The sequence below is a fragment of the Natrix helvetica genome (assembly GCF_964273705.1).
Source record: "Natrix helvetica genome assembly, chromosome: Z".
In the NCBI taxonomy this organism is placed as follows: domain Eukaryota; kingdom Metazoa; phylum Chordata; class Lepidosauria; order Squamata; family Natricidae; genus Natrix; species Natrix helvetica.
Genome location: NC_138554.1, coordinates 63,877,819 through 63,895,918, shown reverse-complemented (window position 1 = coordinate 63,895,918; position 18,100 = coordinate 63,877,819). Strand labels below are relative to the sequence as shown.

Below are 18,100 nucleotides of genomic sequence, written 5' to 3'. Positions count from 1 at the left end.
TATTGATGCATTTATAGTGCATGTTCTAAATTCTTCTTTGTTCTGGATAATCTTGACAAATGATTAGTTCTCTCTCTGTCTTTCTGAAACACAGCCACACACCCCAATATTTTAAAGGTAAATTCATTATCTTTCTTAGAATTTATTACTATTATGAAACAATTGTATCACTTCCTCTTTTCAACTTCTTCCCTCAGTTAATATACTTTTTAATTTTTTTTTGTATTGACATCTAAGCATTATAATGATTTTCTTCCCCATTGATATATAATTACTATGAGGGCAAATTTCTCACCCTGCTTCTTTTTTAAAAAGTTATTTAGTTAGCTATTTAAATGATATAAATCCTTATTCTCCTCTCACATGTGAGAAACAAGTTGAAAAGCATCAGTCTATTCAGGAATGACCAATAGGTCCATAGTTAGGCTATAATTTGAAACTAAATCTCCAAGTCTCAGTGTTTTTCTTGTCCTGCTTTTCATTTTACACATATTGGATAAAAACTATATATACTGCTTTCTATATAAAAATGCAGAATTATTTGAAGTATCCTAACTCATCTCTTCCCAGGGACTGTGTATTGACTGGCCGACATCCTTTGATTTGAATGAAATATGTTTTGTCCATCTGAGATGCCTTAGATGATGCCCAGTAATACTGCAATGGCAATTGGGGCTCTTTCTAGTTCCCTTCTTGTGACATGCTGCCTGATGGTTGCTCTGTGTAATTCTACTACACCATTGCAAAAACTATCCCAGTCTCAAGGCAAGCAGGAGATAAAAACAAGTGAGGAAAAAATATATCAATCATCAGTCCAGGAAAGACAGAATCATGGACCTGGAAAAATGAATGAAATGACTATGAATGGAAGAGAAGAAGGTACCAGGGACTGGAAAAACAAAGGCAACAGAAATTACTCTAATAAAGAATCTTGGACAAAGCAAAAACAGATTTTGAGTATTCAGGCAACAAGTAATAATAAGTTTGGGAACCTTGAAGCTCATAATCAGATCAAAGATATTGAAGAGGAACTTCCTGCTGCTGAAGATTTCTCTGTCTTAGATATTATTGCTGGTACTACATCTGAACCCCCAGAGGAATATGTTTATCCAGACTACCGTGGAAAAGGCTGTGTGGATGAGAGTGGCTTTGTTTATGCAATTGGGGAGAAGTTTACTCCAGGACCCTCTGCATGCCCCTGTCTTTGTACTGAAGAAGGCCCACTGTGCATTCAGCCAGAATGTCCTAGACTCCACCCTCGCTGTATTCATGTTGACACTACTCAATGCTGTCCACAGTGCAAAGAACATAAAAATTATTGTGATTTCCGTGGGAAAATCTACCAGACACTGGAAGAATTCATGGTAAGGCAACACTGATTGTGATGAATTAGAGGCTATTCATTCATTGTTGATGAGTTCTTCCTGTTGACTTGTGTATTCTCAGTTATGAGGTTATTATCACATCTTTCTATTTTTGCATTTTAAGTACTACAAAACAACCTACAATGTTAATTGAAATATATTTAACAAGGAAGACTGTGATCAGTTTCTTTTGTTTGATTTTATACAGTATCAACTTCCGAAGTCACATAATTCTAGATGTGTCATTCATAGTAGTATCAGTGCCTTATGTTACCAGAATATGTTTTAAAAGTATTAAAACATATTGCTCTGGGAGGAGAATTTTTTACTTATTCTAGAAATTTTACAGGTAATCCACAACTATTTTCCACAAATAGAGTTGTGGGGAAAATGTATTTAGGCAACACATTATATTGATTTATTTTATCATTTTCCTCATAAATGGGTGGCAGACTTTTATAATCTGTATCATACTTACTATGAGATTTGTAGTAAAATACTAACATTAAACTGAGTGAATATCGGAAATATAATCAAACTCAGCATTTATAGCTGATAAAACTTTCTAGAGAGACAGTGTTTTAATTATCCTAAAAAATATAACTTATACTTGCAGGCATACTGACTGATTTGGGGCTGAATCAGAAACATATTTTAGGTCAAACTGTGTTCTGAGGTAATTACATTATTTAGTATAATTTATTTGTAGACAATTGCATTGTATATAGGTTGCTTAAAGGGCATGCATCTAAGATCTCTCTCTCTCTCTCTCTCTCTCTCTCTCCCTCTCTCTCTCTCTCTCTCTCTCTCTCTCTCTCACACACACACACACACACACACACACACACACACACACACACACTGCAGTAACCCTATTTTTTAACCAAGAACAATAATGGTAGATTGCAGCAAGGGGGGGAACTGCTGAGCAAAGGAGCAATTATGAAAGGACGAGAGTTAGAAATGGAATCAAGGAATGGAAGACATGTAATAGATGGATTGCATAAAACACTATAGGGAATTCAGGAGAGAGATTCTGGAATAGAGGGAGGAGGAATGGGGAAAGTTATATGTTTGCATGATAGGGAAATAGAATGCAAGCTGATGTCTATGTAAAGGGGTGGTGTTAATCATTGTACTATGTGTGAAAAGCTATAGTCTTGGGAGAGAGTAGCAATCCTGAGAAATCCTGAGAAAGAAAGACAAGAAAAACTTGAAAGATGATTCCAAAAAAGTAGTATTTGTATTGGACAATTCTTGGCAATAGTAGTGAATGAGAAAAAGAACTTATCATACTTTGTCTACAAATTCTTAATGGAAGATTTTTAAAAATTCTAGATGGGTTATCTTGAGCTAATATTGAGTAGAATGGTTGTCAACTTATCTTGTTTTTATTGAGTCTATTTTAGGTGAAATGTGTATCTAGCTTGGTAATTGATACTTGGATTGAACCACCACCTTAAACCTGTTTTCCTCAGCAATGTATTTCACCTTAAAAGAGATCAGAATTACATATTGCTGAAGAATCAGCTGATCCTGTATTGTGAAGATTAGATTCATCCAATATAACCGAACATTTTTTTCAGATGAAATGTCAAAGGTGCAAACAAGAAATGTGTGAGTTTTCTGGGACAGTATTAAGAAAGTAAAGAGACCCTCTTTACATCCATTTTTCATATTTGTGAATTATAGATTGCATTATCTAATTTAGAAATTACAGGCATACTATGAATTACCCTCCATAGGAAATGAGAAGAATATGTTCAGTAGGAGCATGGCAAACTTGATTAGAAAGTTTTAAAATTGAATGCTGTTGGGAGTTAAAGAAAAATAAAGCAAAACCTTGTGATATTGAAGAAGTAAAAAAGATGCTACTAGAATCCGTTAATGCTCTTCTTAATTTTTCAGTGAATAGTTTAACTCAAAATTCATTGTGGCTTCAATACACGGAATATAAGCAAGTATCTATTAAAACAAATAAATAAAGCCAGTTTAGTGTAGTGGCTAAATTGTTATCCCACCTTTGAAATCAGTTGGGTGACACTCAGTCTCTCAGTCAAAATTACCTCACAGGGTTATTGTTCTGGGGAAAATAAGAAGAGGAAAGAGTAGTGGTGTGTTATCTACCTTGAATTGAGTAGGATAAAAATCTTTTAAAAATTGATCTTCATTCTGAGGACTTAACTAGATCCTAGAAAGAAAGATGGATGAAACTGGCTGTTTTGTTTCTCTAGAGAAAAGATGACAAAGTTAGTGGGTATGAAAGCATTCAAAGTAGTGAAGAGTACAAAAAATGGCCATAACCTGTTCTCTGTTTTCCCAAAGTACAGGACAGAGAACAGTGGTCAAGTTACAGGAAGGCAGATTCCAGTTGAGATCAATTTGACAATGGAACTAATTACTGAGGGATATGGTGAGCGCCATTTCACTGGATATGTTCAAGTGGAGGTTGGACAGCCATTTACTTAGGATTTTCTAAATTGGACTCATACACTAAGGAGGCAGTAATATATATTATAATTTGTCAGTTTAGCTGAGATTTTCATTAAGAATGTAAACAAGAAAAAAACTCAAATCAACAAAAAGAAAAAGTTCAATAATTATCTAGAAAGCTCATAATTTGGGTAATTGAAACCTTTTACCATGTTAACTTTGAATATTTTGAGATTTTCAAGTTCTAGGAGAACTCAAACTGCCCAATAGATGTGACAATTGTTCTATACACCTAATCAGTAGATGAACCTTAGCACATGGGACATTTATTTTATTTTTTAAATAAATGTTCAGCTGTAGATAACCTTCTGCAATACTTAATTGTTTGGTGTTAGTAAGAATTTAAAAGTGCAGCAGCAGCAGTAGATTTTTAATTTAGAATTACCATCTTGAATAAAGAAATATATATGTGTGTTGTTTAAAAGAAAATAAAGTTAGTGCCCAATATTATTATTTGCAACTATTCTTCATAGCTTCTTTTCCACTACTAACAGATTCACTGGGGCAGAAGTTGAGGATAATATCCCATTGTCTTTGGGTTTGAGAAAGAGTAATTTGGTGTGTGGGAGGAATGCTGCATGTAGAATATCTGAGAAAATAAAGGGCATTTGAGAGAATAAATGGGGATTCTTGGCTTGTTCATTTGGGATGATAGCTATCATAACAGATAAAGAGCCAAAGTGTTTCTTTACTGTTAGTTTTTAATTTTATTTTAATTGCATATGCTCAGATTATTTAGATTACTTTATATTATTTTCCAGGGCATCGCGGGAAGGGTCACAGCAGGGTTATTATCACAGCCTGATTGGTTGAGGCTGAGTATCAATCTTGAAGCCACGCCTCTTCCTCTGTAGCTCCAGTTTGTCACTTAGTCCGGTTGAGGTGACTGCGATTAAATTTAGCTCCTGAGCAAACTTTTCTGATTTGACTTAATTGGCTATTTCAAAATTCTAAACAGAGAGCTGCTGGCCTTTCAAAGGGGCTGTTATGTTGCCACCTGTTGGGGGCGCTGGAGCGCTGATTCAGCTTTCTGCTCCAGACCCGTTGGCCATGCGAAGTCTGGGTGATTCCTGGCACTGAGGGTTACTGGCTTTGAGCAGCTGATTCCCGGGTAGCCTGCTCTCCTCGTTCGGCAGTCCGGATGCCGCAACAGCTTTCAGTCAGTGCAGCTGCTCTCCATTTCGCCGTGGGACCCCAGATACTTTTCGAGCAGCTGAGCATGCCAAGTGGTCATTTTGGAGCGACTGCATGTGCTGGGTGGACATTTTGAAGCGACTGCATATGTCAGATGGCTGTTTGAAGAGGCTGCAGGTGCCGGACGGCACTGGAAGATGGCCATGTGGAGCATCGCCATGGTGACTAGAGAAGTGACAGCCACGCCTTGCTAAGAGGCTGCAGACAAGCCACCCTTCGTAGCCTTTGCTAGAGAGAGCAGGTGTGAGTGTCTTCCAAGGGAGAGAAGATGGCAGACCCCAGCCCTGAATCCAACATTGGGGCCCCAGACCAAGAGGTTTCCCCTGGGATAGCTGATTCTTCCCCTGGGCCCCATACTAGGGCCACCAGAGCCAAAGCTTTGGCCTCTCAGTGCCCAACACGGGTGACTCTTAGGGATGAGCAGCACAGCAATGTGCGCTGGAAAAGAGAGTGGCTTGGGCCGAGCGACAAAGAGAGGCGCAGGCACAAAGGTCCAGCCCTTCTCCCAGGTCCAGATCACTGGTCAGACCAACCAGCCTTTCACCTTCACCTCCACTATCTCCTGTCAGGCCTAGGAGACATAGTAGGCTGGAGGTTTCCCCCTCATCACCTGTTTCCCCCAGTGCCATCAGGGGTTTGATGGGGAACCTGATACCTAAGCCTATCCTAGCTCCACAGAGAGAGGTGGAGGAGGAGGCTGCACACCCTTATGAGGATCTGACTGATCTGGATAATCTACCAGAGAGCTTGCAAAAGATTGTGACTTTAGCCATTTCCCTTGGCATTGCCTCAGGCATGAGGCAACATAAACAGCCAACCCAGGTTTCCAGAATGGCAAAGGTGGGCACCAGGGCCCAGTCTTTGGGCCAAACAATGGTCCCTCGGGAGGGCCAGAGACCAGCCTCCCTCACTAGCAAGATAACACTGGTGGTAGAGGAGGTTCATAAAGACCTTGAGCTCTCAGATGACGAGGGGACACCTTTCCCAGATACCCCTGCATTTTCAGGGCTTTTCCCCCCTGCCTTCTTTAAGTCACTTTTAAACAAGGCTCATTTCACTACCAAATTGGGCGCTGGAGCCGCTGCTCTGGCCACTGCCACAACTTAGGATGAACCTGGCAAGATCATGTTTCTAAGACATCAACAGAAAAGAAGGAGGTGCCTGCTCCACCTCTTTTTCTGGTGGTTGTCAAGAACCAATGGGCCTGCCCAGGGACACTTCCGAATCCTGGCAGCTATGATCACCGGTTTTACAATATGGAGAAAGAATTTTCCGATGCCCTTCAGGTTCCCACAGTAAATGCCCTGGGTGCAGCCCTAGCCACTTCTTCAGCCCTAGTTTCGGGGATGTTGCAGACAAGCTTAAGACTGATGATAAGAGGGCGGAATGTACCCTACGCAAGGCGTTCCAAGCGTTGGCATGGGCTATTAAGTCTGGCTGCAGCATCCTTTTTTAACCGTACCACCTTATTGTGGCTATGTCAAGTGCAGGACTGAATTCCCTCTGATGACGCCCGCCTTCTGCAGGATGTTAATCAAATTATTGCGGCCACCCACTTCTCCACGGACGAAACACTGGACTCGGTTAAGTACACGTCCAGAGCCCTGACATCCTTGGTAACCTCAAGACGCCTTCTGTGGCTCTGAAATTGGCAGGCCGACAATAAATCAAAGTGGCACCTCGCCACTGCTCCCTAAGCAGCTGGGCCTTGTGGAAAACAAGGATAAGAAAAACTACTACCAAAACTACTACCAAACTACTCAGAATCTCAGCCTTCCAACTACTACCAAACACTCAGAATCTCAGCCTGCCCCATATTCCAGGAGGCCTACCTTCCGGGCTCTGGAACCTGACTATCACCAACTATTTTCCGGCCTAGGCCCGATAGGCAAAATCCCAGACCTTTCTATCAGGATAGGCAAAGGTTCCATAACCAGCCCAAGCGGTCCTTTCGCAGGTCAGGCAGCCACCCTTACTGTAAAGGGAAGTGACTTGAACCCGAGCCTTCCCATAGGCGGGTGGGACTGCATTACAACCAATGCCTGGGTTCTCAGCACGGTCAGGGAGGAGCTCAGACTAGAGTTCCTCTCCTTCTCCCTGAATCTCTTCAGGCAGTTTTCTACATCAAAAACCCAGTGAAACACAAGCTTATGGCTCTGGCGATTCACCACCTATTAGATATTTAGGCAATCAAATCAGTACCACCGGAGAAACAGGGGCTAGGGGTTTACTCCAACCTGTTCGTCATGCCAAAGAATTCGGGGGTTTGGAGGGCAATTCTAGACTTGAAGCTCCTCAATACATTCATCGTATACAGGAGGTTCAAGATTGCCTCCCTGAGGTCTATTCTGCAGGGGATCAGGCGGGGGGACCACCTAGTCTCCATAGACCTCACAGAGGCATACCTGCACATCTCAATCCTCCTAGCCCATCGCAGGTTTCTCAGATTTTCTCAGGCAGGGTCCCATTACCAGTATCGGGCCCTCCCTTTCGGCTTAGCGTCCGTCCCCTTCACAAAAGTCCTAGCAGCGTTGGCAGCTTACTTACGTTCCATCCTGGTGAGGCTTCAATGCTACTTAGATGACATCCTGGTCCAGGCCCAATCATCTGCGCAGGCGTCCTGCGATGTTCAACTAACGATCCAGACGCTCCAACATCTGGGATTCTCAGTAAACTTTGCAAAGACTCATCTTACAGCATCTACAAGACTTCTGCATCTAGGAGTGGAAATCGACTCCGTGACAGCGATGATGTTCCTCTCTCAGGATCGCCAGAACAAGCTGAAAACCTCAGTTCGGCAGGTGCGCTCCAAAAGAACTATTCCCGTAGTAGAATTTTCTTGTTTGCTTCGACAAATGATATCATGTATCGGGATTGTTCTCACATGCAGGGCACGCCTCCAGGCAAGAACCAGTGGACACTCATTCCCTTACCAGCGACACAAGATGAGCAACTCCACCAACCTCCTTTGACTACCGGCTCCGGTGTGCCTGTCCCTTCAATGGTGGATCTCTCCTGTGTTGTCCAAAAGGTCTGAGTTCAGGGAAATCTGAGTTCATGACAAATGTGAGCCTGTTCGGCTGGGGACTCGATGGAGTCACAGATGGTGCAGGGTCAATGGACAGTGACGGACCTGCGCCACAATGTAAACTGGCTCGAACTGAAGGCTCCACTTCCAGAGGTCTGTCGAGGGCCGCAATGTTCTCCTCCTGATGGACAACATCGCCACTGAAGGCACATATCAACAGTCAGGGGAGCACTCACTCCAGTGCCCTATAGAGCGAGGTGCCGAGACTTGGACATTGGGCAGAGAGACACCTTGCCACCTTAGTGGCAGATCACATCTCCTGGGTGGCCAATCACCAGACCGATTGGCTCAGCTGAGCCACCGTGGATCATGGAGAATGGCATCTTTAAGGTGCATGGACTTCAATTAGCAGAATTCCCAAGGCAACATGAATTTCACCCATCTTAAACTTGCCAAGACTGAAAAATGCTGATCTACAAATTCCTCTTTTACTGGTTCTTACTTATAAGCAATCAATGCAAGATCTTCATTTCCACCCAACCCCAGAGCAAAGAGCATGCAAAGTCCTCCTTTTCACCCCAAAAATGATAATGCATATCTCAGTTCCACCCCATTCCAGAACAATCCCCATTCCCTCACTAACCTGCTTTCCAGCTCCGTTCTCCTGTGTGCAGGGCAACAGAAGACCACCACTACCAGTTTAAAAAATATTCAGTCAGACTTCCAACTTCTCAGGGGAAAAAAGATCTCGAGAAGTTTAAAGGTCTAACTGATCAGCCTCCCAGCTGATTGGCATAGCCAATCCATTGCCGCCTCCCAGCTGATCAGCCAGCTCCCAGTCATGCCTCTGCAGCCTCCTCACCCTGAAGGGCAATCCCGATGGGCAGGATGGGGTGGTGCCAGCCAGGAGTGGGAATGACAGGTTCGGCCGAACCGCTGCAAACTGGCTGAATCTTACCACTGAGCATCACCACCAGATGGCTCTGTAACTGTCTGACAAATCACACTCAGTGAATAGTCCTTAATGGTGCTACATCTACATGGAGGGAAGTTACAAGTGGGATACCAGCCTAAGTCTTAGGCCCGGTAGTCTTCAATATCTTCATAAATGACTTAGATGAGGGAATAAAAGGGGAACTCATCAAATTTGCAGATGACACCAAGCTGACAGGAATAACCAACATGTCAGTTCAGAACCAGGCCATGAAAACATTGGATGTTTGTGCCATGTGGGAAGCTCCATTTGGCAGGTCCCTTCCAAGTTTATTGGAAGACAGTACATATACTAACATTGGAGCAATACATGGCCCCTGTGCAAGGATGATACGCAAATTCGTGAAGCGTTCCATATTTTTAAATGAGCTGTGATGGCGGAGTGGTTAAAATGCAGCATTGCAGGGCTAACTCACTGCTCACTCCAGGAGTTCAATTCTGAGCAGCTCAAAGTTGACTCAACCTTCCATCCTTCTGAGATTGGTAAAATGAGGACCCAGATTGTTGGGGGCAATATGTTGACTCTGAACCACTTAGAGAGAGCTCTAGAGCACTATAAAGTGGTATATAAGTAAGTGCTATTTCTAGTGCTGTTGCTATTACTCTATAGCCTATAATTCATTTTTGTGAAATAAAATTATGTTACTGAGTATGGATTAAAAATATAATGGATTGATTTTTATCAAGATTTTTAGTATGTGGATAAACTTTGCATTTTGCGTGCCACAATAAGTGGTTTAGATTTAAAAGATTTTACATGATGCTGTTCCTATCAATCCTTTATGTTGCTAGTAGCATAGATAGTCCTCCACTTATGACCACAATTGAACCCAACATTTCTGTTGCTAAGCAAACAGTTGTTAAGTGAGTTGCATCCTTTTAAAACTATTTTGCCATAGTTGTTAAGCAAATCAGTACAATTGCTAAGTGAATCATGCAACTGCTAAGTAAATCCGGCTTTTCCCACTAACTTTGCTTGTCAGAAGCCAGTTGGAGAAATTAGAACTGGTAATCAGATGAACCCAAGATGCTGTAAACATCATAAATACAAATCAGTTGCCAAGTTCCAGAATTTTAATGATTCGATCATAGGATGCTACCACAGTTGAAATGAAAACTTGCCATGTCACTTTTTTCAATGCTGTTGTAATTTTAATTGATCACCAAATGAATGGATGTAAGTCAAGGACTACTTGTGTAACTTCCCAAACTATTTTTTAGCATTTTTACTTTGATCTCCAACCAAATAAATGATCACTGGAGAAGCAGTGTCTGCTCCTAAAGTCAAACTCTAAAAATAGAACTTAAGAGGGGAAAGTTATGAGGATATTTTTTTGACAATTACATTTATGAAAGTTCTAAACGCTAATTCATTATGTAGGGAATTATGTGGTAAAATTTAAAGAGCATTCTACTCTTTCCATATTCATTGTCTGCTATAATTCCTAACTTTGTGGAAAATCTGATTTAATAAAGAAGATTAACATGCATAGAAATTATAAGGGTGCCTCTATACCCTTGTTCCCCAACCCCCGGGCTGCGAACCGGTGCCGGTCCGTGGATCAATCGGCACCGGGCCGCCCGAGGAACTTCAAATCATTTCACTGTGGTGGGCGGCCGAGGCGCAGAGCATTGCGCCCTACCAAGCCCGCCCATTGTGTGACAATAGCGAATGAAAATTCGCTATTGTTACACTGATGCTCCTCCTGGCCAATCAGGGAGCGGGTCCTCCCGCTTCCTGATTGGCCGAAAGGCAAACCTCACGCCATTGGCCGAAAGGCAAACCTCACGCCATTGGCCGAAAGGCAAACCTCACGCCATTGGCCGAAAGGCAAACCTCACGCCATTGGCCGAGGAGGAGGTGCCATGGGAGGACTGAGGACTCGAGATCGGAGACGCGGGGACTGAAGAGAAGCTGCCGTAAGATAAGTGCACGGAGGGGGGGGGACTCAGCACTATCAAACGGAAAGAGGAGCAGCAGTGGTTTTATTAGAATGTCCTCTCATTCACCCAGGCCTATTGCACTTATTTAGGTCAACAACTCCTGGGTCGAATGTGTTTGTGCGGGTTCAGGCATAAGTGCACGGAGGGGGGCGCGGGGGTTCTCTGCTATTGAGGAGACTCAGCACTATGGTGCGATAATCTCTGTATTGAAAGGGGGAATGCTGGGGCATCTCTGTGTTGAAAGGGGCACGCTGGCATCTCTGTATTGAAAGGGGCACGCTGGCAACTACGTTCGAGACAACAACTCTGCCGGTGTTCTGGATTAAAGTCATGGCGGAATATCCTGAGATTGCCACCATAGCACTTAAATCCCTATTGCCATTTCCGACAACCTATCTGTGTGAAGCGGGGTTTTCTGCAGTGACAGCAACCAAAACAAAACAACGGAATAAACTGGACATAAGCAACACACTTCGGGTGTCATTGTCTCCTATTACCCCCAGATGGAACCATCTCGTTGCAAAGAAACAAGCTCAGGGTTCTCATTGATTTGGCATTCTAGTGAGTTAAATAAAATAATCACTTTATATTCATTTTTGGTGTAGCTGTATTTTATTTTGAAGGCATGTTTAAATACAATTAAATTAAAATTATTAAATCAAAACAAGCGGGCCATGGAAAAATTATCAAACATTTACCGGTCCGCGGCGATAAAAAGGTTGGGGAGCACTGCTCTATACTATAGAGTGCAAAGTGGACCCTCTGTTAAACTGGCTCCATCATCTCTAGTTGTGTTTACGAGCAATGGAATTTCTTAGGATATGTAAGAAGAATCTAAATAAATAAAGAACTTGGATTGATACGTAAATAGATGTGAAGTATCTGTCTTACTTGTACAATAAAACAACATAAATAGATATGTGACTCTTTGGCTAATCTAACATTAGCAGTAAGATTCCAAAAATTTAAGAGATGGCCAAACTGTTCCCTAGGATTATGAGTATATATAAGGAAATGACTGGAATAAATTTAATCCTATAAAACATTTTTTAAAACTTTCCAAGCATTACTTACTTTCTGCAAGTAACACTTGGAATGTAATCAGGAAGTACTACATAGTTAGTCAACATTGAGATGGGACAATGCAATATATTTTGCTTCAATGAGTGTCAGTTTGGCCTAGTGGTTAAAGCACCAGGCTAGAAATCAAGAGACAGTTCTAGTTCCACCTTAGGTATGAAAACCAATTAGGTGACTGGGCCTGTCATTTTTCTCAGCTGAACTCACTAATATAGGATTGTTGTGGGGAAATAAGAGGAGGAAGGAGTATTAAGAATGTTCATCATTTTGAGTTATTTATAAAAAATAATAAGAGTGGGATTTTAAAAATGTAATTAAATACAACTTCAAATCTGATGGAGCTGTAGAAAGAATGAATTTGTGATATTTTTAGTTCTGAAACTTTTTGCTAGCTGAGAAACAATCAATATTCCTAGCCATAAAAGTGTACCTAGGTGATGTGATAAATATTATATCATTCCTTCAAAATCCATACTTTAGTTCATTTGAAGGAGTTTGATTATTTGAATTTCAATGAAAAATAGGGATAAGCACTGACAAAAGGATTTAGATTGAGGGTTATATTTCTCAGGGGGAGGGGGAGAGGGAAAACAAAACTTTAGATTAGGTATAAGCAGAGACTGCTTGCTTTGATTTATTATACAGGTGTCAAGATTCCCATTGACTAGCACAGAAAACACACAAGTTTCTTTTTGTGAGGGAGAGTCTTTAAAATGAAAAGGACTGAAGTAAAATACAAATTGTTTTCTGGCCCCTCCTATGAGAGTGGTTTCAATCAAAATTTCCAGCAGATGCTATATATTTAAAGGATTTTTTTTCCCAATAAAATCTTTACAGATTGGGGAGATTTTTAAAAATCTTTTGGATCCAATATTGATGAATCAGTGGTTACAAGTGGCCTAGGTTTCCTGCCTACTGTTAATAACATTACCAAATATTGGTGCAATTTTGCTGTGTGAGTCAAGAAATCTGTAAACATCTTTTAGGTTATGAAGGAAAAGAAAGTCTTGCCAGTAGAATCCTACAACATTCACAGAATCAAATCATTGTGAGGGAACTGGGCTAGGAGGAGGAGATTAACAGAAAAAGTGTAGTTTTTTAAATGATATATTCAGAAAAATTAGTACAAAATTGTGCAGTTTTTGGACAGAATGAAGTGTTAAATCACTATTTAAACAAGAGTTTTAATTCTTAAAAACATAAATTGTGTTCATCTTGACAAACATTTGTGTTTAGAAATTACTTTAAAAATCAATACATGTTAACTTGTGAGTATTTGAAATTAAACAATGCATTGCAAGTCATTAAAGGCTTTTAAAAATCTTTTTAAGTTTTCAAATATATGTTCGTTGTCTTGAGTTATTTCTAAAAATGATAAAGGCAGGATACAAATATATAAAACAAATTTTCCTAGAAATCCTATAGATCTTATGGCCACAGCTTTGCAAATCAAAGCTTTGTAAAGTGATGCATAATATTAGTTTGTCTTATCATAGATTTTACACTGAATTTGAAATATTGTTAAGTTCTCAAACAGATCAATTGGTTCCTGGAAGAGAAATTGAGTACTCTATTTTGAACCTGTCATTTCCTTGATACATATATTTATTTAATTTGGGAGGTGTTTTCTTTTTTGGCTACATGTTTTTACCTCTGCTGAAAGCTGCTAAAGTTGTGATTAAGAATCTGTCAAGTTAAAATCAGAATTTTCTTTGTAGAAAGGGTGTTGGTCTTACCTGATAGGCTTCTTCTCATAAGGTGGAGAGAGCATCCAGGCATGGGTTGACTTCGTCTGCTCGCTGATTGGACTGAGTCTATCAAAGCTGTTAAGACACATCCTTGTTGCTAGGGACCCCAGCTTTCAGTGAAGTTGAAGTGACAGACTCGACGTGTCTTCTGGTCAAGTCTTGTTCAGTTGAAGTTAGGACCAGCATCCTACAGGGTGGGGCTGGATGCTATCTCCACCTTACGAGGCGTATCAGCTAAGACCAATGGCCTTTCTCCATTAATGTGGAGATAGCATCCAGACATTGGACATACCAAAGCTGGCTTGTCCCTACGGGTGGGCCGTCATCTGGTCCGAGGTTCCCCGTCCCATGTGAATGGCTTGTAGTACCCATCAGCCAAACGCTGCCTCAGCCGATGCAAAACTGTCCAGCTTATAGTTCTGTATGAATAGGGAAGGAAAGGACTAAGTGGCTGCTCTGCAGACCTCTTCTAATGCAACCTGTGTCTCCCACGCTGCAGTAGTGCCTGCGCTTCTGGTTGAGTGAGCGGTGATTCATCCTGGTAACGGGGTGGACTGCAGATTGTATGCTTTAGCAATGCATGTCCTTAACCATCTACCTATAGTCAATGAAGTTACTTTCCTGCCCAGGGAAGAAGGCTAGAAGGACAGGAAAAACTTTCTAAAGGGGGAAGTTTTTTTATGTATACCTTGAGAGCCCTCTTGACATCCAAGGTGTGCCACTTCTTCTCCAGGGGGTGAGAAGGGCAGAAGTTTGGTAGGATCAGTTCCTCGGCCATGTGGAACCAGGTGCACACCTTGGGGACAAAGGAGGGATCAAGATGTAGCACTACTCTGTTGTGGTGGAAAATACAGAGGTCCTCCCTTACGGGGAGGGTCTGCCTTTCTGAAATCCTCCTAGCTGAGGTGATTGCTATGAGGAATGCCACCTTTAGGGTAAGAAAACATAGGGTGGCTGTCCATAAAGGCTCGAAGGGAGATCCGGTGAGCGAGTTTAAAATGTTAGACAGGTCCCAGGTCGGGTACCTATGCAGCACCGGTGGTCTCAGGTTGGATGCCCCCTTCAAGAATTGGCGCACCATGTGGTGCTGTGTTAGAGATTGCAGTGTCCCATATATCAGCACCGAAGCCAGCACTGCTACCAATCTCCTGATGGTATTTGGAGATAAACTCCTGTCTAATCCATCCTGGAGGAAATCCAGGATCTGGGGCACTGTTGTACCTATGGGAGGAATGCCCTTGCTAGAGCACTAGGTACAAAAGATCCACCAGGTAGAGTTATATATGTGGTCCATGGAGGGCCTCATGGAGGCCTGGATGCTGCCGCCGCCACCATCTCAACATGGCTTTTTTGGTGGCTTCCAAATCGAGTCTTCCAGCAGTGACTGCTCTGTGTGTATGCTCTATGGTTGTGGGCCAGCTGCCAACCAGGGGGTGGGGGGCAAAGGTGATTGTGTTGCTTGGCGCCTTCAGGATACCCCTAGGTCAGTGAATGGTGCTGTGTCCGGCTGGAAAAAGGGTTTGCCGGGTGGCTGCTCATGAGCGTGGTCACTTCATGGCTGCTGTGTTGTGCTGCTGCGACAGCACAACCCAGCCATTCCCCCTGAGGCTGTGACTGGCTCTTTGTGAGCCCACTCACAAGAGAGCAGCCGCCCGGCAAACCCCCTCTCCAGCTGGGCATAGTGCCGTTCACCAACTAGCGGTATCCTGAAGGCGCCAAGCAATGCAATCACCTTTGCCCCCCCTGGTTCCCACGGCTTGGCACCTTTGGGATACCGCTAGGTTGGTGAGTGGTGCTCCGCCTGGCCAGAGAGGGGGGAGTTGTCCAGGGGGGCTGATTTGCGGGGGAGAGCTTACATTTTTGCCCATCAGAAAAATGTGGCATCGCCTTATTATCAGGGCATGTTATATTTTCGAGGAAACATGGTAGCAGCGTTGAGAGTGGCGTCTGCTGAGAACTGGATGGCTGCTACCAGCTTGTTAACATCTTGGTGTGCCCTGGAATTGGTCACCGGAATCCTCTCTTGCAGCTGGCGTAGCCAAAGCAATGATGCCCTGTTGAAAAAGGAGAGTCGTGGATGAACTGATCACCCAAGCTGCTGCTTGATGGCTTCTCTGCAGAGTTAGGTCTGCCAGCCTGTCCTCTGGTTTCAATATCTACTCAGGTGCCCCCGGCATGTTGGAGGAGGTGTAGAGTGCCGCATCCGGCATGTCCACGGTAGGTAATTGGAATGACCTAGCCAGTTCAGGCGCTACATTGTAAAAACGCCTGTCAGTGGATGATATCATAGGACCAGAGGTAGGAGAGGCCCACTGTCTTTGAACTATACATCCACAAACTAGGGGGTGGAATTGTCTCTGCTTCTCTGGTCTCTTCTGAGAAAAGTGGATCAGCACATTCAGGTGATGTCTGTTGTTGTCACAGCCACATTGGCCACAAGGTTTGCTGAGGTCTTGGCCTTGAAGAGCAGAGATTCGAAGCGGGTCAGCTGAAACAATTCGGAGAAGGCAGGTTGTTAAGGAATCATGCCTTTATCCTCTAACAAATCTGCATCCCTTCTCTCTCCCTCTTCAGAAAGGGGAGATTGGCTGCGCAGCGAATGGGCGGGTGAGTGTGTATTAAGCCTGGTAAGGTGTCTGTATGCTCTCAGAGTAACTGAGGGGCTGCTGAGAAAGCATGCCTAGACTGGTTTTGCAGCCCAGCTGCAATGCCTTGCCTGATTGCATTGGCGATAATATCCTTCAAATTAGGTTGGGCCATTGGATCAGGCTGCAATTCTGTGCGAAGACCTGCAGCCGTCGGAGTAAGTATGCCTTCTGGCTCCACCCTAACTGAAGGATGGGGCTGATCCACCATGGCAGCTGTGCTATGTAAATCTGATACTGATCCCCAAGGACCACAAGTATTAATAGGGAAAACAGGGTTTGGAGGACAATTTAGCTCTTCAGCTCCCCCTGGTGACATAGCAAGTGTATGTCTGGAGTGCGAATGTCCTGACTCTGACATGGGAGCTTTGAGTCCTCTGGCTGCTAGCCTTGGATCACAGATCACATGCTTGGATGCTATCTCCACCTCAATGGAGAAAATCTTAATTTATTAAAAAAGGTTAAAATACAAAACAACAAAATATTTTAACTAAACACAACAAAAGAGAAAATACAACAAAAAATACATTAATCAAAAAAGTGTCTTAAAGAAACTAAAATGCACACATAACTTTCTCCCTAGTTGAATGCTGATTAGTATAATACAGCAATGTTGGCTTCCCACCCTTGTGTAACAGGCTAAAATAATTTCAAACTGTTAAACTACTAAATCTACTTGCAAATTTTTAGGCTGTCATTTATAAACTAGTTAATAAGTTAACATTACAAAGTCCACTTCAGAGAGGACTTGGAACTGGTGCTTCAAACAGAGGTGAGCAAGGCCTTTTCCTCCTTGTTCCCTCCACCGTCTCCCTACTGGCCATGGCCTCCATTTATCCAGGAGGTAGTAGCAACAAACTCAAGAAAAACCCCTTGTCACAGATCTACCAGAGAGCCATTAACTTCGCTAGTGTACAGGCCATCCTGAATCTTAGTATAGCAAGATGTTGCTCCTGTCACCATTTCGAATTCTAATAATTAAGAATCAAGAGATTGGCAAATGTGAGCAGTTTTATCAATGATGTGCTGTATGGACTGATCAGAGTAGCTACTTAGTAGATATCTGCATGCTGCTGTCTCCCAAGCAGGGAATTGTTCATCTTGATAGCGCTGTCAGACTGTAGCAGTGATGGCTAACTTTTTTGTCATCGCATGCCAAAAGCACTTCTTACTGACGTCCAAGTAAATTATATCCACAGCATTCCTCTGGTCCACTCATTTTGTCATTTTGTCAAAGAATGCAATGAAATTTATCTGGCATGATCTGTTTTTGACAAACTCATTTTGGCTTTTGGTTATGACTTTGTTTGCCTCTAGGTGTTCGCTGATTCATTGCTTATGAACAGAACGGCCCTTTCCCCATTGTACGGGTGATAAATCCAGTTATAGAGGAATTATGATTGCCCCGCATGTTAGGATGTATTCACCCTGTCTTCCACAGCAGTCTGCTCAAGCCAGGTTTGGCAAGACGGTCGGGGCTTGACATTATCTTTTCCAGAATCTTCCCAGGTATTGACGTCAGGCTGATAGATCTGTTGTTTCCTGAATCTATTTCTTTTTCCTTTTTTGAAGATGGGAACTACATCAGCTCTTTTCCAGTCCTCTGGTAGT

The 18,100-nt window shown here is 42.7% G+C and overlaps 1 protein-coding gene across 2 annotated transcripts in view; it reads left to right on the top strand.

The window, feature by feature from the left end:
- Nucleotides 1-18,100, top strand: part of VWC2 (von Willebrand factor C domain containing 2) — a 90,447-nt gene that overhangs the window by 1,819 nt on the left and 70,528 nt on the right. For both annotated transcript variants that reach the window (XM_081931903.1, XM_081931904.1), the window contains exon 2: nucleotides 571-1,364. In XM_081931903.1, coding sequence (XP_081788029.1) covers nucleotides 642-1,364 — 723 coding nt within the window. In that variant the 5' untranslated portion in view covers nucleotides 571-641. The remainder of the gene's footprint in view (nucleotides 1-570; nucleotides 1,365-18,100) is intronic.